At 42.4% G+C, this 23,049-nt stretch overlaps 3 protein-coding genes across 3 annotated transcripts; 1 reads left to right on the forward strand and 2 right to left on the reverse strand.

Annotated features, from left to right (window-relative positions):
- The first annotated feature begins 1,660 nt into the window (after window positions 1–1,660).
- Window positions 1,661–6,706, forward strand: atp1b3a (ATPase Na+/K+ transporting subunit beta 3a). Its single transcript, XM_080503856.1, has 7 exons — window positions 1,661–1,831; window positions 3,150–3,278; window positions 3,583–3,681; window positions 3,844–4,037; window positions 4,286–4,336; window positions 4,906–4,992; window positions 5,077–6,706. The coding sequence occupies exons 1-7, from the start codon at window positions 1,717–1,719 to the stop codon at window positions 5,242–5,244; spliced, it is 843 nt and encodes a 280-aa protein (XP_080359982.1). The 5' UTR covers window positions 1,661–1,716; the 3' UTR covers window positions 5,245–6,706.
- A 3,813-nt stretch (window positions 6,707–10,519) lies between these two features.
- grk7a (G protein-coupled receptor kinase 7a) lies at window positions 10,520–15,474 on the reverse strand (the record flags this gene model as incomplete). The annotated part of the gene is made up of 4 exons (XM_080503773.1): window positions 10,520–10,859; window positions 11,102–11,382; window positions 13,476–13,931; window positions 14,878–15,474. The coding sequence occupies 4 exons, from the start codon at window positions 15,472–15,474 to the stop codon at window positions 10,520–10,522; spliced, it is 1,674 nt and encodes a 557-aa protein (XP_080359899.1).
- Window positions 15,475–20,331: 4,857 nt separating this feature from the next.
- On the reverse strand, window positions 20,332–22,951 carry fbxo36b (F-box protein 36b; the record flags this gene model as incomplete). The annotated part of the gene is made up of 4 exons (XM_080503051.1): window positions 20,332–20,532; window positions 20,741–20,913; window positions 21,160–21,268; window positions 22,856–22,951. 4 exons carry the CDS (start codon window positions 22,949–22,951, stop codon window positions 20,332–20,334), a joined length of 579 nt encoding a protein of 192 aa, XP_080359177.1.
- Window positions 22,952–23,049: the final 98 nt, after the last annotated feature.

Below are 23,049 nucleotides of genomic sequence, written 5' to 3' on the forward strand. Positions count from 1 at the left end.
ACTACTCCGGTCCCCTTCCCCCATGCAAGCTGAACCCTGAATCAAGGGTCATTATATAACACTCTCTCGCTCTCTCTCTCTCTCCCTCTCTCTCTCTCGCTCTCCCCCTCTCTTCCTCTCTCCCTGACACACTGGGAATGTTCTGTGGGGTGTCAGGGGGTTGAAGGTTAAGCCCTTGAGCATTTTTCCATTTCTAGTATTTAACCCAGCCCTGTAGTCTTTCGGTTCATTTATTTCCAGTCATATTCACCAAAGCGGGGTCATATCTGACAAAACTAAGTGGGACCTGGCTCATCAATGATCACGTGTGAGGCTCACATTGGGATGTAGAGCTGATACAATGCAGGAACAGGCTTTGTACTTATTCACCCTAAGTGAAGTGTTATCTGTTAACTATGACACATCTGTTTGCAATCATGTACTCTCTCTCTCGCTCTCTCTCTCTCTCTCTCTCTCACACACACACACACGCACGCACTAGTTTCAGTAGTGCTCAATTGCCATAGCAACAAGGATTGGCAAATGCCCCAAATATCTATGCTCAACCAGTCGTCACAAATAGAATCCTCATCGGCTGCAAATATGCTGATCACTGGCGTCTGTGTTCTTATACTATCTGTGTGTGTGTGTGTGTGTGTGTGTGTGTGTGTGTGTGTGTGTGTGTGTGTGTGTGTGTGTGTGTGTGTGTGTGTGTGTGTGTGTGTGTGTGTGTGTGTGTGTGTGTGTGTGTGTGTGTCATAGTGCGCACTCTTTCTTTCTGTACAGTGATCAGAGGTGCGTCCTTCGCTGTCCAAATGCGCCCCAGTTTAAAGGATTGGTTTTTGGTTTGGTGACTCAACGCCTCCGACGTGTGTTCAGCAGAGCCGCAGTTAATCTCCAAACACATCGGGATTATATAATATAATACCATATAAGACAGCAAATACCTGTAGTAGAACCTATAGGATCACTCTGCGTCCCTGTAATCCTCGAGAAATGCGCGTTATTGGCGAGGATTTTGTTTTTTGGTTGTTGTTTTTTTTTGGAGGGGGGGTTTTGTTTTGGAGGAAGGGTTTTTCTCTCGTCAGTGCTGAAGGATCCCAAAGCCTGCAGATACTTATATATATATATATTTTTTTTAAATGGAGATCCCAGCCTCTTCCCAAAGGTGCACAGCCATTACAATATAATTAATGATAAGAAAGACAGTGTGCGCTCTATTTATAATTTGTGCGCGTAACGGTGCGTCTCTGTGCGTCTCTCCGTCATTAACCAATGTACATCCATCTGGTCGCACTGCATCAGCTGCCACGACAAGGCTTGTGTGGACGTCACTGATTTTCTCTCTCTCTCTCTCTCTCTCTCTCTCTCTCTCTCTCTCTCTCTCTCTCTCTCTCTCTCTCTCTCTCTCTCTCTCCTCCCTCACCTTCCCCTTCCCCTTCTCGCTTTTTTTTTTTTTGTTCCACCAGAGCTTCTCTCTCCTTCTGCTCTCCCTCTTTCTACACCGCCCACTCCTTCCCAACCATTGATCCGACCACTCACCGCCGCCTCGCCGGCTTCTTCGCCTCATTACATCGTCCGCTGCGCTTTTCTGCATTTTTTTTTTTTTTAAAGGGAGGATAAACTGCAACCGTTTGGACCTAAAATTAAAAATTAAAAAAAAGGGGGGGGGGATAAACATTTGAAAATCATAAAGTGGGTTGGAAAGAAAAAAAGAAGAAATCAACAGACATCAGCATGGCGAGCACCGACGATAATAAAGCGGCCAGCAAGGAGAACGCGTCCAGCTGGAAGGACTCGTTCTACAACCCGAGGACCGGGGAGGTGCTGGGGCGCACGGCCAGCAGCTGGGGTAAGGATCCCCCCCCCCCCCCCCTTGTTAGACAGGAGAGTCACTCAGGATCTTGTCTCATCGCGTTCGCTTGAGCTTGTGTCTCATCCGACATCCTCTTCGTGTCTTATTATCCGAGCATTGACGGACACGTGCCCTCCTTGCCTGTATGCGCTTGCCCTGCATGTCTTTGTATAGATGAGGCTGAAATGACTCCCGTGTGGATGTGATCGCTGACGAGCCATCGCAGGCCTGCATGAAGGTGTTAAAGGAGAAGCCTGTTTCACTGAGATAGAAAGAAAAAAAAAAAAAAAGGCGCTATCAAAGGTGTGAGCTGGTCTCTCTTTGCTGCATGAGAAAGTGACCAAAGCAGGTGATGGATCAGTCATCCGAGATTTTTTTCTCTCTCTCTCTCTCAATTGATGTGTATCATCTGCATTAACAAGGGCTATCGTTGGAACTGCATTTGCAGTGCAGACCCAAGCTGATAAAAGCAGCTCATTACCTAATCATAGCTGGAGACAGTGCTACAGCATTCCAGTGCTGGATCTATAGCTGATCAGGCCATACATTTTATGTAATGATTCCCCCGGTTACTTCCAGAGTGAGGTAGTAACAGGCCACCCTCCCTCCAGCAGCCAGCTCCTATAGGCTCGCTCAGATTGTCAGGCTGCCTGGGCCCCTGTGCTGCTGTGCAGTGGGATGCTCCATTGCAGTTGCATGGCCGCCCACATTAGCATGCCTGTCAAGGTCAAATGGGATTCCCTCTCTCCTGTTTCTCTTTCACGCACCAGGCAGGTGCATTGTGGGATACTGTTGGGGAGGAATGAGGGAAAGGGGGGGTGTACAGCAGGAGGCTGAGGGGTCCATCCCTTTTTTTTTTGTGGTCAACTTAGAGGGCATCCATGCTGTGCAAGTGCTGGATGGTGGTGAACCATTTTGAGTCAGATGTCTCCATAAATGCTGCTCACCCCCCCCCCCCTCCCTGCGTTGGCGAAACGAGGCAAGCACACGCTCCAAGCACTGCAGCATAATCCCCGAATCTTGTCTGGTTTGGAGAAAAAAAGTGGGGGTCTCCGGTGAAACAAAATGACATCACGTTTGTTAGCAGAAGGTAGCATTGCCTCCTTGATTCAAAATGGTTTCTATGAGAGAGGGAGTGCAGTAAAAATGCAAGATCCTCCAACCTGAAGATGTGGCAAATCAATAGGCAAAGGTTTGAGTGCAGTTAAAAACTGTAATTATTAATACATGAAGCCCATTCCTACTGCCCCCCCCCCCTCCTCATTAAATCTCCTCTCTTTTTCTGTTCCATGTTCATTCCTCTGACTTCCTCCAGCCCTCATCCTCTTGTTCTACCTGGTGTTCTACTGTTTCCTGGCTGGTATGTTCGCCCTCACCATGTGGGTGTTGCTGCTCACGCTGGATGACTACGTGCCGAGGTACAGAGACCGCGTCCCCAACCCAGGTGAGTGCCTCCGAACACGCACCACCCAGGAGGAGAGGGCGGTTTTGGAGTTACTGTAAACCGGCAGCATTTCTTTTCCAGGCATCCATTATTCATCCTCGCCCCAACGAGACGCTGTCACAATAATGTGCTACATTATACAGCTGCTTTTTGCATCGATCTGTTTTCAGGGTTCTTCCTGTGCCGATATCAGCACCGGGGATCGTCGGCTGGATGTTTTTCGTTTTTGAGACGTTCGTCCAGTGCGTCGGCTTCTTTTTTTTTTTTGCTCCGAGTTGAAATAACCTTTGTTTGTCTGTTCCAGGGCTGGTGATTCGTCCCAATTCATTGGATATCACTTTCAACAAATCCGACCCATTAAAATATGCACAGTATGTGGAGCACCTGGAGACCTTCCTGCAAAGTAAGAGCCCTTCTCTCTTAACATGTTGATATAAGAAAAAGGTTGAAAGTCAGCTGTAACAACTTGAAAACCACTCCGCCTCTCCAAGATGGTTTTGGTTTTTTTTGGTCATTGACAAAATTGCTGTATATCTTTATACGTCCATGTCCGTCTGTCCGTCAGGGTACAATGATTCACAGCAGGAGAGGAACGAGGAGTGCATGGCAGGAGAGTACTTCCTGCAGGATGACAGCAGCGACATGACAAAGAAAGCTTGCCGCTTCCAGAGGGCCAGCCTGAGCGTGTGCTCCGGCCTCTCCGACACCAACTTCGGCTATCATGAAGGAAAACCCTGCGTGCTTCTGAAAATGAACAGGGTAAAACCTACTTATGGATTCACACTGGCTTTTGAAAGTTAAAAAAAAAAAAAAAAAATCACTTTACATATTAATAGATCATGAAAACAAGTGTTCTCAATCACTTTCTTCCTCTCCAGGCCACTTTCATTTTCCAGTCATTCAGCCACTGGCTGACAGTTCCCAAAATAAATGTTTTGATTACCTTCTAATTTCGGATCTCGCCTGCAAAAGGCTCACATGTTTATCTCCTTCGTTTCTCTTCATAGATCATTGGTCTGAAGCCACTTGGGGATCCTTATATCAACTGCACAGTAAAAGTAAAGTCTTCATTCGACATGTTATGCATTCTTATATGTGTATTTATTTTTTTCCTTTTTGCTCCTTCCATTAAAAAAAACACGGATTACCATACAATTTTCTTTCTGTCGATCTTGTGTTTATTTTTTCCTTCTTTTTGTATGTTTTTGTGTCTTGTGTCTTTCTGCATGCTGTCACTGATGGCTTTAGGGTAAGATGAATATGTAAATTCTTAGGATAAGGCCAGTAGTGAGTGTTAACACATTTTTTTATTTTGTTATGTAACAGGTCATTACGCAGGTTCCTCTAAACCATCATCTTTCCATTTTTAGAGTTAATTCAAGTATAATCTGTGTAATTATTTTAGTCTGAAATGTCACCTTTTTGTGATTCACCAGAGCATGGTTTTTTTTTTTGTTTTTTTTTTTGCTTCCTTTAAATCTCTTCCCTGACAGCAGAAGGTCTTTGCTTTTCCATTTTCATGTCCACTCTCACGTGGTCTCGGGCTAATTGTACCGTCCTCTATTAAACTTCCATTAGCTACAATTATTCTATGTAAAATTGTAATAATATACATTTGTTTTTGCAGAAAGAAAACCCCGTCCAAATGCAGTATTTCCCCAGTGAGGGGAGGATTGATAAGATGTATTTCCCATACTATGGCAAGAAAGCCCACGTGAGTATTTATGATGGGTCAGATGCTGTCCAGTAGCTCACCTTCATGTGTTATTGACTGACCGATGTCTCTTCCACCATGCAGGAGAATTACGTGCAGCCCCTGGTGGCCGTGAAGCTGCTGCTCACCAAGGAGGATTACAACAAGGAGCTGTCTGTGGAGTGCAGGGTAGACGGCTCAAACCTACGCAACAATGACGAGAGGGACAAGTTCCTGGGCCGCGTCACCTTCAGGATCAAGGTTGTGGAGTAATGACCGAGACGGCCCTTTAGAAATGAAACCAGTTGAGGCTGCCCGTGTTTGCTAAGGATTCATGTTTGGAAAAAATCTTTTTAAGAAAGGAGGGAAGTGCCAAATGAAGTCATAAAGGCGGCCCTTTGAGATGTTGAAAAAAAACAAAAAAAAAAACCACGTCTTTCTCAGACGAGTTTGGCTCCCTGTAGGACAGCCAGTCGTACAGTGATCACAAATGCTGCTTTGTTGACGGGTTTTTTTTGGCTCTTCTTTCCTTCGTGACTCCTTGCTGACCTCCTCAAAGATTCCAAGAACAAGGCTCTGTGCCTGACCCTATCCATTCATACTTCCATCCTTCCGTCTTTCCATCCATCCATCCATCCCCGCATTCACTTGTTGCACTGCTCATCCTCCTCGCGCGTTATTTTTTTTCTTGTTTTTTTTGTTTTGGGTTTTTAGAATTGATGTGATTAGATAACTTATAGCCATTGCAACCAAGACATTCGGAGCTGTTGTGTAATTGCTGAGACAAGATTTTTATGATTATTTTAGAGCTTCCTGCAGCCAGGAAGAGTGTGTTGTTTTCATCTCTTAAACTGTATGAAGGACAGTATTATCACTGGTGTTGAGAGGATTTTTATCTTGCTGTGTAGTATAATTGAGAAAGTAGAACATCATCCAACACGTCGCCAGAGTATTGACATTACTCATTGCACATCACAAAGACTTCATAGGAACGTACCTTGATAATCAAGTATAGCCACTGTATCCCTGTATATGAAATGCCAACTACAAAGTCCCTTTCTACTATAAATACATTGTGAACCTTACCATATTTAGGGAACTATAGATAGATTTATGTGTTGTGGTCTGCATGGCCACAACCCGGTCTTGTGCTGTCTGTCCGTCTGTCTGTCTGCATGTCCGTCTGTCTGTCTGCCCGTCTTCCTGTTTCCTCACCTCTCCACTTGCAATAGCCAACATGTGGGTGAGCCAGGCAGGACTCGGTGAAGTTGTCCCGCTCCACCTCGCGGGGTGCTGCGAGTTGATTGTGGATAGAGGCGACAAACACAGTGTAAAAATTGCTTTCAGGACGAAGAGGAACTGGGGAAAGCATTACGAAAATAAAGAGTTCACTGTAACTATGTACTGTATATCTCTACGTGATCTGTATATCTATCTGGGTCTCAAAGATTGTTTGTTAGTTTTCTCTCTTCTTCAGCCTGTTGATCTGATTGTCTGCCAATCTATTACTCTTCAATGTATATATATAAACACTATCTACCATATTTACTTAATTCACACTGTATTTTTGTCACAAAACACAATGTCTGTGTACTGTAAAGAAATAATTTAAGCAAAGATTTACAGGAAATTATCTTATTCAAAGCTATGTTTACACAGTCTTAAAAGGAACCCGCATTTGAAAGAACAACTTGTAACATCTCTTCAGGGTGCCTTAAGACCTGATGAAATAAATTGTGGAATAAAAGTGATTTTGAAGAAAAAAACAACAACCTTTTCTTCTCTTCTTCTGTCTTAACTCATGGTAAGATATATATATATATATATATATATATATATAAAAATTGTATCCAATCACAGTGAGTCTCATTAAGCTGTACCATGGACTTCACTGGTTTTTACACCAGATGTTTTTCCTGCCACAGCCAGGGTTTGAACCCAGGTCCTGGATGTGGATCATTTCAATCATTCTTGTATTCAGAAAAAAACTGATGTGTCCAAGGAAGATTCAACTGCCACATGAATGGATACATTTACATGAATTACTTGCTTTGTATCTGTAAATTAATCCATATATAACCCATTTTTCCTAAGAAGGACTTCAAAATGTCAATGTTTCAAAACAGGATCTTTCTCAAGACGTTGTTGGAGCAGTCAGATTTAACATTCTTACTTCACTTGGTTTCATTGGGGATCAAGTTGTTTGCATGTTCTCCACCATTTCCTCCCACAATCCAGAAATGTGTATTTTGAGGGTTATTTGTGCCTGAAGGTGCGAGCGGCTCCAGCGCCCTGCAACCCTGAGCTTAATAAAGCGGTATAACAGATTGATGGATACATTCTATGAACAGTTTTTTTTATTGTTATATCATTTGTAGAACAGCGGCAACCATCAAAGGTTTCTGTGCCATGAAAACCAGAGATTTACATCTGTCGAGGTATGTTTGGCGCCTCTTTCTCATCCAGTGCAGAAGTTCTCTCTTGGTGAGAGCAGCCTAAACCTGCAGCCACAGGAGGGAGCCACAAGTAAGTCTGGCGGAGCAAGCTGTGAGTGAAAGCATCCCTGGGCTGGTGCTGTCAGAGGGCACAGGTGACTGCAGGAAGGCTGAGGTGGTAAGTGAGGGATGCTGAATTATTCTAATCAATACAATTACAAACGGCAGTGGTTTCCACCGTGTCAGACATTATGAGGAGATTTGACTTTGTCTGTCATCTTAACCTCATCATTCTATATTGTATCTATGATATATCATATAAATCAACATATGTGACCCAACAATGTTGGTCAGACTGAAATGTTTCTGGTACAAGAATGTGATATTTTTTTTTGGGTGTGTGTTGTTCATAGTTTCAAAGTTTGTGTTGTTATAATAAACTCACAACGGACTTTCTCTGCTGCACCCCACTGCACCCCGCTGCACCCTGCTACACCCTGCTGGACCCCGGGCACGCCACCATGGCAGCCACTGTTCCAGGCATGTACAGTTCAGGCAAACTACGCATCGGATGGGTTACATTGAGAGAAGTAATTTCGAGAGAGAGAAAACGTACACTGACCTGTGGGGGCAGACGTTACCGGAGGGACATAAATTTAGGGCCTTGAATTACAGATAGTGCAGACGTATTTTAAGGCAGAAGAAGGTGTGGTATATTTGGATAATTGCAAAGGGGGGTAGTTCAAGGTTACAGTTCACAGCTGAGCTTGAACTCGGCCCACATGATGTTCCCAAAAGGCATTAAAATTGTTTGATGTTGCTCAAATAATCTAAATATTCAATCAATATATATTTTTACTAATGACAGTATAAGTGTCACTCGCGATGACGTCATTGATATTTTCTGTCATATTGAGTCTTGGAAGGAAGTGACACAAATAGAAGCTTGGGCCTGTAACTGCACTCCCTCATATCAGGATAAAAATGTAAAGAAAGTCGTTGTCCCACGTGTCTGTTTTGATTTCACAGCACCACCACCTGTCCAGCTCTCGCAGTGCTCCTCAGGCCGTCACTGTCAACGGCAGTCTGTTCCCAGGTCCTGCTATATGTGAGATAATCTCCTGGGGTTTAGCTGAAGAAGGAATCCACCCTAATGTCTCCTAAGCTCTTACCGTCCTTGAAGTAGCCCGCTGTAAACAAGCGCTGCCGGAGATAAAATTAACGTACCAATCAGATATTTGTCACTCTTTCACTTCTCTCACATTATTGCAAGATGCTGCAAAACTTCGCAAGAGCTGTAGAAAAACGATTGTCTTCGCTTGATGTGCCATTGTTTTGCACCGGTGAGTTCCCTGCCTTCAGCTGTCAATCCCAGGACTTGCAGGTAAATTGACCAATTTGTCGCATTGCCTTCAAACATCAGCCACACCTCACAAAGACATTTTTACTCCCGAAACCTTGTTCAAGGAGGTTTTCCAGGTCAGCTGCCGATGTCTGCCTGGACCCTTCAGTTGGCAATAGCATTGAAATACTACAGAACCTGATGGGATTTGAAGCTGATTTAAGCAAAGGAGGCGCAAGGATAACACTGGTTATCGCCTTATCAGCTAAGAGTTGAACTTGCCAATTTGCGGCAGCCTCAAGAACAGCCCGGCTGTAGTCAGCATCCTGAGCAAGATTAATGTAGCTGACATTTTTAGGTTTTTTTACTCCAGAGTCCTCTGCGGCGCTTTCTCCATGGTTATATATAGCCCCGAGTACATGCGTCAGACTTAACTATTTGGACTGGTTCCTGGAGGTAGCATGGGATTAAGCGTCGTAGCGACAACAAATGACAATATATGAATGTTAATTATCAGAGGAACAACACATTTTAAAAGACATATAGCTTATTTTATTCACATGATACAAGTTTCAAGGAACAATCTGCTTTATGTTTTGATATTTCTACCTGTACCAGGTCCTCTCCTGTTTTTATTTACAAATACATATCCAACATATTTAGAACATACGTTACCTGTAGAAACTCAACCCTGCCCAAGAGCTGGACTTTTAAAAATAAGTATCTTAAGAGTTTTGTTTTTTTTTGTTTTTTAAACTAACCAAGTTTTTTAAACTAGAATCAGGAATCACTGAGTGGGATCTTTTCTTCTTAATCAGGCTATGTTGAATTATTCATACTCATCCCAAGATACAATTGAAGCCCTGAATCATCACAGTGTTTTGGGGCCAAGGACAATGAAAACTTTCCCATTCCTGGTGCAGGAATTTAATGCCCAACTCCTCTAAATGTTTCTCCTTCATAAGCAGCATTGACCTGCTTCTCTCATGTTTCCTCCTAACGTTCCAGGGCTAGAATCTTCAATTCTCACTATTTTGAGCCTTTTAGCACCAATGATAGAGAGACTCAGGGAATAGATGACTGGTATTCTTCATTTTCTTTAAAACAATTCTAAATATTTATATTTTCTTTTCTCTCTGTGCATATATTTATAATATACATACTTTGTACTTTATATATACAATACATACAATCTCTTTATTATTATTTTCATGTACAAAACTACAGTGCTGGGTAGTGGGATATTCACTCCCATGTAAATTAAATGAGGAATTAATAAAGAGCCATTCATGCATAAAACGCCATTCAGTGGCTTTGTGTTTCACCAATTTGAGTATCATATTTAGTGTAACAAACTGGTTATGGAATTTAGAGAATTTCACAGTAATAGAGTATTTCTAGGACCCGGAACTTTCAAGTACTCCTAAGATATAGTCCCAATGAAGAAACTTTATCAAACGTATTCCTACAGTCATTCACGCAGCATGTGGCAAGTCTACAATGTTACATACACACACCTTGGAGACAACCAAGGAGAGGAAGTTGAAAAACATCCTTCCATCCTTCATATTTTGTTGAACTGTGGCGCAAGAGCAGATGACCGCTGAACCCTGAGCGCCCCTGTAAGAGCGGGACGGTGCACCTTTCTCAGCAAAGACTCTCACCTCTCCAATATATGATCTCTCTTTTTTTTTTTTTTTACATCTTATTTGTTATTGAGAAGATAAATGATTGAGCGTTATTACTGGTAATTGATATCTAATGTAGCTGCTCACAGCACTATACATGTGCCGGATTTCTTCTCATCATCAAAACCTCCTGCGCCCTCTTTCCTGTTTGGATCATTGAGCTCATCAAAGAGTCCACTTTCAATCATCTCCTGCTGCCACTGGATGGGCACGGCACCGGTGCTGAACTCCTTAAAGAATTTGTCGTCCTTGGCATCAAACTCAATGCCCTTGATCTCAGAGAACTCTGCAATGTCGCCAGTGTCCTTAGCATAGACGACGTTGGGCTTCGGGACCCACGGAGGAGGCACCAGCCCTGCTTCCAGCCGAGGAAAGTTGATGGTCTTGAACCACTGGTGCTTCCTGGGATCTTCCATGTTGTTCCTATAAGAAAAATAAAGGAGGGGAAAAAACAGCTTTACCATCCTATTTTAAAACTATGCTGCTGTGTTGTAGATATGTGTACAATGGTCACCAGTAGTTTTGTCAAGTCCTTTGTATCAGGAAGCCAATACATTTCTTACTCTGTAATGTCATAACCTTTTTGGATCCAGCATTATATATGGATCAACTGTGAAATCGGTCAGAGCCTCTTTATACCTGAACAGAATAGAAGCACTTGTTACCTCATGCCCAGGCGCTCCTCAATTTTCTTCTTGAGGAAGAGCTGGATGATTTCTTTGGTAGTGGCATCAAAGCACTTGTGCTCCCACTTTGGCTCCTCATTAAGGATGCGCCGCTGCACCTCCTCCTTCTCCACCTTCTCCTTCTTGCTCTCCGGGCCTTTAAAGGGGGTGTAGCCGGCAACCATCTCATAGATACTGCAGCCCAGGGCCCACCAGTCCACTGATGTCCTGTATGGAGTTTTCGACAGGAGCTCAGGAGCCATGTAGGCCCCGGTACCGGCCTGATCGAGAGAGAGGAGGTAGGAGCAGGATGAAATCAACGATATGTATGTGATTCACCTATAATAGTAATAATAGTAATAATAATAATACCTTGGATTTATAAAGCTGACTCAAAGCACGTACAGAGATCATTATTTATTCACACCAGTTATATGTTTTACATGATATATCAACAAACAAATGCAAATTTAGACAATGTGTTTTATGCTTTAGATGTTTTCCAAACCCTTTATAGAAAATACAGATCCAAACATCCTAATCAAGGCTTTCCACTACTCTTTTTTTTTCCCACTCCGGTGCCTATGGTTCCTTTCCCACTGTAACTGGACTTTCTCCCTGCCCTTCTGCCTCACCCCGAGGTCACCTCCCTCCTCTATATGACCTCACCTGTGGCCTCGGCGCAGGAGCTTAATCCTAATGCTAAGCCTACGACCTGTCAAGAGTTGTATGTGTCTACACACCGACAGAGTTGTCCAGCCTCTTATATAAAGGCCGGCCGTTTCTGGATGCTTATGCCACTCTGAGAAATGCGCCCAAATATAACAACTGTGTTCAAAAATGAACACGCGCCATTAACAGGTCACTCGCTGTTTGTCACGACAAGCAAATCGTCATGAGTGCTAATGCACTGTCGTTACATCGTTTGAATGTAGCAGCACCGAAGGAGACATGCGCTCAAGGGTTTTTCAGTTAATACTTTACACGATTAAAATGATCAAAATGGTCAGAGTGTGTAGTTGGCATGTTTTATTTTTGGTCGACCCTTAAAGTGACCTGAATAGTGACGTTACAGTCTGTATGTGAAGATGTGACCACTCAGCACGACTGGTGGCTTCTTGATCTTTGCTTTCACAAGAGTCACACCAGACTCAGGACATCGGGTTGTATGATGTAATTAGTGATTACATGGTCCATGTATGAGTCTCTATTAAAAATGACCGTAAATGCCAAGCTTCTTTTAATTTTGATATTTACTACAAGGCAATTCAATCAACCGAACAACGGCACCGTCGCCTTCAGCTGCACAAAGTGTTGTTTCCCATGTGAGCGTTGATATTTGACAGATTTTAAATAAGCCGGAGCATATCAATCTGTTTGTAAACTCAAATGTCTAAACATATCCAGTGTAACTTTTACCTGGATCTGTCAATCTAATCAGAGACAGACTTGTGTAATGCCCACTAAGAGGATTACGGGGGCAAAGCCAGCCCTGCTTGCTTGAGGTTGGCCCAGTCATTCTGGCCGGCAGAGGAGCATCAGTGTGCTGGATAATGAGCTTATTGGACTTTCATAGAGCTGGGGGCTTACTCTTTGCTCCTGCAAGTAAGCCCAAAGAAACCCTCGTACAAACTGCTTCAGCTCTTTTTGTAATATACCTTGAGTATTGTACAATATTAAAGGAAGCGTGACAACACGCGGCGAGTCCCACATCCCTCTAGAAAATTGCAATAATAGTTTATTCTGGGACATTTACATTCAGGTAGCTCCCATAGTAGTGTAATATCAGGAGCTATTTGACAACACAGTGTCTGTGTTTGTCAATTATAACCTGTCTAAGGTCTGAGGCCTTTGAGCAAAACGGTGTCCTATAAATGGCCAAGCAATAATCTGACTGCTAAAGGATCAAATGAGTTATATAATGGATTCACATTGCACAGATCTTTTCGGCGATCCCGTAATCCCTGTCCGGATTTAAAGTGAAAACCCTGCTAAGATTGACAGTCTGTCCAGAACCTGGGATCAGTTTTTAGCTCCTACCTCATATACAAATAGAGGACACAGACAGGGAAGAGAGGAAGATAACGGGGCACTTGACAAGTGATGGACTCTGTTTATTGGTGCTTTTTAGTACATGTATTTATACTATGAAGATGATCACCTGAATAAAGTATTAAGAAATAAAGCGTTTTGGCGTATTTTACACCTCAGGAATAGTCTTTTTTTTTTTTATATGTATATAATATCAAATCTGTCAGTGCAGACATCACTTAGCTAGATCCTCTAGCGTGAGGTGAATTCAATTGCATGAAACGTGTAGAACATGGTTTGTCTCTGCAACCAGCTCGACACTGTTGTGTGTACATTTACTTACCATCTGGGTGACAGTCTTCTCTTTAACAAGTTCGATGGCCAGACCCAAATCTGAGAGTCGACACTGGCCTTGGCTGTCCAGCAATACGTTCTCCGGCTTCATGTCACGGTAGATAATATCCATGTCATGCAGATGCAGAATGCCAGTGGTGATCTGCGCCGTGTAGTGGATGATGCGCTTCATCTCGATGCCCTTGTCCACACCTTTGCCATCATAACCAATGTTGTAAATGTGATACTTGAGGTCTCCTCCATTCATCAGGGTCATGACAAGGCACAGGTGGGTCTTGGTGTCGTACGCGTAGCCCAAGTTGACCAGAAACAAGCTGTTGACCTTCTCCAAGATTTTCTTTTCCAGCAGGGCCATCTTCTCGCCTCCCTTCTTCTTCAGCCGCCTTTTACAGAGCTTCTTGCAGGCATACATCTGGCCCGTGTTCTTGACCTGAACAGCACATACCTGGACACAGACGAGTCAATTATTTATTTGAAAATGGGATTAGTTGTTACAGGTGGTTCATGTGTTACGTTTGGCCTTTGAGTAAGCAGGCTGACAAACACATCTGTGGGCAGCGCTCACCCCCGAGCTGCACTAAACATTACAATCTAACAGAAAATATGTCACCGCCAAGAAAACCCTCTGAAAGATATAGATTTAAAAAAAAAAAAAGACAATCAGGTGTTTACTTCAGTATAGTCGCTATATATCCAATAGAATCGATATGCTTACCACTCTGACTCTTAAATCTGTTGCTTCATAAATGCCACGATTTCACGATTCATACAATCGACGACAATATCCGTCCTCTTGAAGGGAGATTTGTTTTGACTCAGTTTGATAGATTTCTCTTAAACCCCGAGTCTGATTTGCAGTCAGTGGAAGAGATTAAGGCAAGACATTTGGTTCAAGATGTCACCTTCACTTGATCTTTGCCAGCTGTGTCTTGGCACCCACTCTGCCATCCGTCTCACTCACGTCTTTAACTAAACATTTACTGTCATTATCACTCCTTTTCTACTGATAGATAGATAGATAGATAGATAGATAGATAGATAGATAGATAGATAGATAGATAGATAGATAGATAGATAGATAGATAGATAAATCATCTTTTAAAACTGTCAACCATGTTTTCTGGTCTATAAGAACATGCTCTTATTATATATTCTTGTAGCCAATATAATTAACACACTTTCTTATACAAATTATGTAGTTTTACTTTTTTTTTATTGATAATATCTTTATCTTTTGTGGCTCTTAACTTGTTTCATTACCTCAGTTAATATTTAAGTGATATGACGGAATTTCACTGAACATTGAGGAAAAATTGAGTATTATCCCAGTGTTGAAAGTTTATAGTGTATGTTTCCGAAACACTTTTATCTCGAGACATTTGCATGCTTACCTCACCAAAGCCTCCTTTTCCCAGAGTTCGGAATTCATAAAAGTATTTGTCGCTGATAGGTTGCTTCTCGTATTCTTTCCACTGCAGGAATTTATCAAAGAAAGGACTGGCTTGGAAGTCTGAAAAGGGTTTGTTTTTCAGAAATTCTCTCACACCCTCCTGGACCTTGTTTTTCATCACATCTTCAAAATTGGCATCCGTGACAGTCTTGCACTTTTCGGCAGACTCTCCGGTGAGGAAGGTCAGGAAATTCTTGGAGTCAGCCTTGCAGTACTTGGTCATGATGGCTTTGCGCGCCTTGTCTTTGTTTGCACCTTCCGCCAGGTCCCAGTCATACATGTCATCCAGGAAGTCAGCCGCATTCTTGAATTCATGGTTACTTGCCAGGAACTCACGGAAGAATTTTTTTCCAATAGGTTGTCTTTCACATATCATTGAAAAGTCCTTTTCGATGGCAGATCGTACCGTAACACACTGATCGGGTTTGGGGAGAGACAAGCTTCGACGGCGCTTTTTCATCTCCTTGTCGTCACCACCCTGGGCTTTCAGGTAGGCCGTGTTGGCCACCAGGTTATCCAATCCCCCCATGTCGCACATCTTGGCGGCTGTATGTGGTCTTTCCCCCCTAAGTGACTGGGTTCTTCACCGGCTGCCGATGGCTCTTCCTTCCACGACGCGTACGTCTCTGTGAGAATGGTATTTGCTCTACAGCCAGCTTGCAAATAAGCTCCTTCACCCAGCCTTCCTGAAAACCTAAGACACACTGACACACCCAGTAATTACTCATTTAGAATTAAATACCAGGGAGGGATTTTAGCTTAAGGATCTTTGTGTGGTCTATTCAAGGATGCTGTGCACAGAAAGGGAATCGTAAGCGGGCTCTGCCATAAGAAGCTTTGTGGCCCTCCATGTTTGTTCATGATGTTCAGTCTAACAGTGATCCAGTGCTTTCTGTTGACTATGCACTTAGCATGGAGTCACAAATAAATCAGCAAGACGTCTTTTGGCAAAAGTAAAATATGAATTAGCAGTTTGTAGTTTAATGAAAATATACCAAGGATTTAAAAAGAAAAAGAAAAAAGAATATAATAATATCTTAGCATCAACAGCAAGATTGTATTAATTTTAGTATGTGTTATACTAATAGAATATCTTCAGTCAGGCAACCGACTGCGCCCTACTGCTATTTTCTTTCCTCCTTCCGTTATCAACAGAGTGGGTACCATAGTGAGCTCACACTGGATCCCATCAGCTTCTTTTTCTGTCCTCAAGTTATCAGTCCTGCAATTTATCCTCAATATGAAACACTGTTTAAAACAGCTGCTTGAATAAATCCTGACTGAAATTCCAACCGTGATCCTTAACACAAAATATTAAAATCTACAGATCAGTACAACATGAAGCAGTAATAAATATTAATTCCAAGGCACACAGAAGGCAATAATCCAGAATATTGCAGGATCTCAGTCCTCTCATTAGGTTGGCGCTATTAATGCATGTGAACTTCACGTATTTGGATTTCAAATATATCAATGTAAGTGGATATCTGCACTCCGCTTTGGAAACCTGCAAACGTACTACTTTCTACGTAAAAGGAAAGAAAAAAAAACGATATAGTGCATATTCCATTCATTAGTAAATGCAAAACTTGATAAGGTCTTGAGACCACATATTCTTCTTCTTTCAGTCACTGACCATCAGAAATATATGCTCCCTTCTTTTCAGTCAAAAGTAAAGAGTCAAGATCAGATCAACGACACGCCAGAGCTTCTTTCTAGTGGCCCATTTATAAAAAGCCTGAGGAGAGTGACCTCAATCATGTGACAGACTGAGGTTAAACCTACGACTGACGGAGCTGATACCTGATAGTGATACTACACACCAGGGAGGACAAGCCAAAAGATGTTGCAAAAGCACTGGCATTTCTTTTCAATTGCCCGACGGTGTTGCTATTATTAATCTGTGATATTGTCTTGTGAGAATTCAGTCAGTAGAATACATGAAATATATACTTCACGCACAATATTTATCAAGTTAACGTTTCTGTCACTGAGCTCAACTGTTATTTCCCCCTCTGTTAATCAAGATAAAACAGGCGTTTCTTATTTTTTTCATTGCAGTTCGCTTGTACCGTCGCATTGCGGCCATGATAATGGAGGCTAATTCAGTACGATAAACCTTGGATAATATTAGCTCATCTTTTCTCAAATGGTCTCAAGCTGCCGGTGCCCTCCAGAAGATCAAGGGCTTTACTGGCCAGCGTAGAGCTCTGGCCGCAGAACTTTTGACCTGCACAAGGCTGAGAAGGCTACCCGACAATGAAGAGTCCGGTCTTACAACACCATCAATGAGAGGGATTTTGACTGCCTGCCTCACAACAAATGCAGTTATAATGAGGAAGGCAAAAACACAATGCAAGGAGTAGCCAAGAACCGTAATTTAATTTATATTCGCAATATATTTCAACCAAACTGTCATTATATCACAGAATTACTTGACGGGGCATCTTTGCCAATTAGACAAGTGCCATAAATATCAAGCACGTCCAAAAGTCAACCATGTTATAGATGGATCATAGTGTCACTGAAGCTGTTAAGCCTCCTGAGTGGATGACAGGTGGGCGTGGGTTTCATCTTTTACGGGGTCAGGGAAAGCAGAGAGCCAGGTAAGCTGAGAGGTTGCACGTCACTATAGGTTTAATCTACGGAAGATCCCTGCTGATCCACATAACAGCCATGCAGGAACCAGTCTGGGAATTTGTAAAACAAAGTGTTTAATCACAGCACCATTAACCATACTGTTGCCCAAAACGAACATATACGGGATGAAGTCACACCAGAGCACCAAAGAAAGACTAAAACCCCTTCTGAGACAGAATTATGCAATCATAGAAAAACATTTCATCACAATTTAATTCAGAGGCTCAATCTTTACCCAACGTGCTTCTTTCACCTTCGGATGATTAACCGGGCCTGAGAAGACAGGACGGTTTAAGATGGACAACATATTCTCATCTCGTCCATCATGTCGTTTCTACGTGGTTCCACTCAATCCTCTTATGGTCTCCTCCCGCGTTTCAGAAAAAAGAAACGGTGAACTGAAGGCATTCCCAAGAGGAGTGAGAAGTGAATGGAAGACGTCTTAACAGTCGACAAAGATTGATCTCAGGCTGCGTTGAATGAAAGTGTACGACGTGTGTATGAAGGGGCGTGTTTGTATGTCATTTATGGAGAAAGCGGAAATTAATTGGCCTTGTAGATACGAGGCCGTCAGATTAACAGTCTATGTGATCACTGATGAAGATATTATATGAGGACCTTTAAATGCACTCCTATCTTTTTTTACTCTTGTGTTGATTAGAATCTTCAATCAGCAGTTCTATGTTCACTTTTTTTTGTGTACATGACTGCATTTTTTTCCGGAGTCTGTATACAGCAGTGGTTAGCGCTCTGGCCTCACAGCGAGAAGATCACGGGTTCAAGTCTGACCTGGGGCCTTTCTGTGTGGAGTTTGCATGTTCTCCCCATGTCTGCAAGCTGACGCTAACTGTGAACACGTGTGCTTGTTTCTCTATATGTGTTTGCTCAGGTTTAGTTAGATCAGGTGCCTCCGCTGGTCCACCTGGTGATTTCACAGAAACTGATTGATTTACTGACGGTCCAAAGGGGTTAAAGTCACTTATCCAAAGTCACTGTGCATTACTATTGTAGCATCCCGCAGGACGGTGGAAAGGAAGACGAGTATCTTGCCTGTAAAGCCGCTTTATCACCTAATAGAACGGCACAGACTAACCGTCTGCTCCTTCATCGCTTCTCCTCCACCCGGACACACACACACACTTACACACATACACACACAAAGAGGCAGTCTCCTCACCCATGCACACCCCCCCCCCCCGTCTGAGCCAATCACATGCCGACTTCCTCTAACTTGTACTTTTTTGTGTTCAAGTAGCACACAAAAGAATTGGAATTAACAGAACATCGTTATCGTAACAATATGTATGTGTAAACACTCCAAGGCATCGCATAGTTGAAAAATGCTCTTGCTGAAATGTTTTCCATCGGCTGAGAAGCAGAATGAGGAAAAAAAGTCGGGAGTGTAATGCAGCGCAAAACCTCTTACAGTTGGAAGTTGTGGTGAAATGTCCCTTTAAACAAACAAGGAGCAGGCCAGTAGCACAGTTGGCTGCCACTCACTTCTGTTTAATCAACCATCGAACCAAGTGCACAAAATGTATATTTTTCACCACCCCCCCCAGAAGATCATAATCCCAGAGAAAGGCAGTCATGAAGGCAGGAGCACAGAGGATGACAGCATGGGTTTACCACAGCAGAGATGATCTGCAGTGGCAGCTTGTGCCCCCTAGAGGACGACCCACTACACTCATAATCCCATCAAAACGCCAAGGACATTATCCGCGTCTTCTAGGAATCCGGAAAGAGGATGTGACCTTTAACCCTCATGTCAGAAAGCAGCATGAGCAAAGTGTTGATCCCTTTACATTTCGGTGTAACAGTGCCCGGGCCTTGTCAGCCTACAATGTATGTCAAATATTTTCACTGTTTCCGTTTTGAAGTCGAAATTTGTGTGGGGGTAAAAAAACAAACATGTTTTAAATAATTTTCTTCATTTTTACATTTTCATTTTCCCTCCCCCTGCGGACTTTGTGGGTTACAGTAAATCTTTTTTTTTTTCTTTTAATGGGAAGTTTGTGCTCTGAATGTTCTACCTGATTAATTACTCAGGGTATACAAATAAGAGTGTGAAATGGAACAGGGGAAAAAACATGTGACGACCACAGCGCTTCCCTACTGTAATGCAGTGGGCCCAAAGCAATGGGGAATGAATAGAAATGGCTCGTTTCATAGCGCCACCTCTCCACTAAGGCTGCTCCTTTTAAACCTGCAGTTCCTGAATCTCTCTCAATCAGTTCATCATTTTCCATGTAAGATGATTACTGGAAGCTCGTGTTTCAGAACAAACCAATCACCGTCTCCTCATAATGTGTGAATCTGCACACTGACAACATTGGTATCTGAATTGTCGATCCAAACTCTGGTATTACTGATAAAGTGGGACAAAAGGTAATTAGCCATTAGTACTTCCTTCATCAGTCAGACGTATCAAAGTACTACCAAGCATGATTTATCATTATTTGCCTTCATCTTCATCTGAAGTTGCCAGACTGCACTGGTACTCTGAACGCTTTAATAAATACAAGCTATGCACCAAAATTGTTATTTTATTGACTTATCTGTAAATATACAAAAAACTTGGATATAAATATCACAATGAAAAAAACCCTGCTGTAATCATTACATATTTATTTACTGACTCATTAAGGCAAACATAGAATTTTAGGCTTAATTGAACTTATAGTTTGCCCTAGCCCTGCTACACGTACTCCTCTGTACTTCTTCTTCACGGTACTTTGCGTGCTCCAGGAAATTGTCAGGCACAGGATTGTAAGGAATCGCCATCGGGCGTCTCCGTCTTCAACCTCCTGCGGCTGATCAGCTTCTGCAGCTGCAATTTGCCGGTGAAGAAGATGCTGCGCCAGCCCACCTCCGACGACAGAGAGGCCGCCTCAGCTGATATGGTGAAGCAGCGCCGTCGCACCGCCTGCTCCCAAAACTCCTCGGACTCACAGAGCTGGAGGAGCGAACGAGAAATGGATTCACCACCAAAACACACGGAGTCGTTGTACCGATATCGTTCCAAAACGTCCAATCAAAACAGAGAAAGGAGCATTTCCTGACAGATAGTTGATATACACCGGTCCAAGACAACATGTGCAAAAGGTGAAACACACAGAATCGCACATCTTTGTAAAACTTCTTCCTGCGTCTCTGGAACTCACCTTCCTGAACCTGAGTGAGGTTTGACCGAGACGGCACACGTCCTCGAGCTCCAGGTAACTTATTACCCGCAGAATTAAAGAGTCAGAAAGGAGCTCCAGGTAATTATAATGACCTTGGCACAAAGCTTTGGAGTACTCCAAGATGTGGTGTCCAAAAACCATAGCGACTTCACCTGAGGAGAAGGAAATTGATTTGTATTCAAGGCAAAAATACTTTTTTTTAGAGGATATAAACAACAGAGCTTCAAATATTTTACACATGAGAGGATATGCAGCCACTCTATGACACTAGGCAGTAATCGTACAAATATTCCTAGATGAGACATGTCGTATTGACAAGTGAAAAAGATCTTCTTCTTTTTTTTTTTATGTAATCGTTATTCCACACGCACAGATGTGAATATGGAAACAGCTCTTACTCTGCAGTTTTGCGTCATCCAAGAAATCCTCAAGAGGCTCCTTCACTTGTCCAGGTTTAGAGAAGCGGTCCACAGCTCTCATGGAGATCTTCCACCACCTCCATATCACCTGAGGATGGTAAATCACAGAGTCATATTAGGTATTCATAAAATATTTGGACTTCCCTGGAGATTCCTATAGATAGATAGATATACGCCCCATTAACAAAACAAGTCTGTCAAGCTAAGACATACATATATAAAAGTGGGTAGTAATAACAATGTAATAATATTATTAATATTGTAATAATATTGACTTGTACTTTTTTACTCTTGGAAACTTTATTATCTTCAAGTTCTGGGCAGTTTGAGTCATTGAACATGCTAAATTTGCGAGTTCACTACTTCGTGAATTCTAATACTTTTTCTGGTTTCCATGACTAGCGAGCAACTTGAGCTATTTAAAGTTGTGTATTTACACCTATCGGCACATGCAAAGCTGATTTAGTCGAACGCTTATGCCATAGTTCTGGTCTTTCATTGTCGCTGGAGACAAATAGATTCCCCGTGTCTAACATTGGCAGTAAATATTACAGTGCAAGAACCCTTAGGAAGAGCCGACATTGATCCAGGTCAATAACAACCTTTTAAGAATCCCTTAGACACTGTCTGCAATAACAAGAACATGTTGAGACTCCCTCTAAGGAGCCAGCCTGATTCTTCTGCTGTGAAACGTGTTGGAAAATCTAGCGCATCTATCTATCTGTCAGGGCAAGAAAGTGTTAGAGACCCCTCATGCCTGGGGCTCCAGAGAGTGTACAAACACTAAACGGTAGACGCCGTTTGTAAGATGCTGTTCAGTGGCCAGAAGGGGGCCCCCAAGAGACTGATGACGTTCAGTACAACTTCAAATCCCCTTTTCATTGCGACCAAACATCAGGAATCTCCTTTATGGGGTCCCTGCGACACCCATGCTGCTTATTTGAAGCATGTAAAAAGACATTTTTTCAAAAATAATAAGAGAAAGATGGGGAGGAAATACAACCCTAAGACAAAGTACATTAAAAAGTAATTTTTTCACATTGTCCCATGCTTTATGCATGAAATTCCTTTACAAAGCGTAGAGCTTGGCAACCTATTTCAACGTATTATACAGAGAGGAAATATTGAAAAAGAAGACTTATAACCAATGCATCCAAAAACACATATTACATATGTCCACATGGAAAATTTAAGGATCTGGGCAAGCAAATATCAGAACTGGGGGTTTAACATTGGTTTATTTTTTGCTGTAAATCAAGTAATGTTTGGATTTTGCTTTGGTCATTGGGATATGACTTTGTTTATATGTATACCTTAAAAAAAAAAGAAAAAAAAGCAATGCATTATTGAAAAGAAAATATGGTGTTTCATTATTGCATTATTGTTTACTTGGACGAGATCCCAAAATCTTGTGCGAGTGTCAAAACACCCGTGGTCCCCCTCAACAATGGCGAGAACTCAATCAATCATCTGTCCGTGTCAACAAGACTGTCAAATTCACACAAGAGCAATTGATCCGAGGGAAAAACCAAGATTGTCCGGACGTTGCTGGTGTTAAAGAGTCTTTATAGTCAAAGTCAGAAAAGACTTTCCGAGAGAACGTGTTAAATAGTGCAAGCGGTCGGTCGAGATGAAGAAAGAAAAAGGAAAAAGAAAAAATACGTTATTGACTTACTTCTGTTTTGGTGACAGAGAAAAAGTAAAAGTTTTTACTGGGCGGAGGAGCCTGTCCCGAGATTTTAAACAGCGGCTCTGTTAGCAGTGACGCCATGTTGACTCTTCTGTTGTCATGGCAACACCTCCGCCACTGCTGAGAAAAGGACGCTTTTACAACAACCATTCTTCGTGGGTTTTTTTTATTTAATCTGC

This window comes from Blennius ocellaris (genome assembly GCF_963422515.1).
Source record: "Blennius ocellaris genome assembly, chromosome: 10".
NCBI classification, from domain to species: Eukaryota; Metazoa; Chordata; class Actinopteri; order Blenniiformes; family Blenniidae; genus Blennius; species Blennius ocellaris.

What these genes read in the sequence shown, in the direction of transcription:
- atp1b3a (XM_080503856.1), top strand. Translation starts at nt 1,717, where the DNA reads ATGGCGAGCACCGACGATAATAAAGCGGCCAGCAAGGAGAACGCGTCC. An exon ending in AGACCGCGTCCCCAACCCAG is followed by an intron (nt 3,279 to 3,582) that starts GTGAGTGCCTCC and finishes TGTCTGTTCCAG; the next exon opens with GGCTGGTGATTCGTCCCAAT. An exon ending in CCTGGAGACCTTCCTGCAAA is followed by an intron (nt 3,682 to 3,843) that starts GTAAGAGCCCTT and finishes TCTGTCCGTCAG; the next exon opens with GGTACAATGATTCACAGCAG.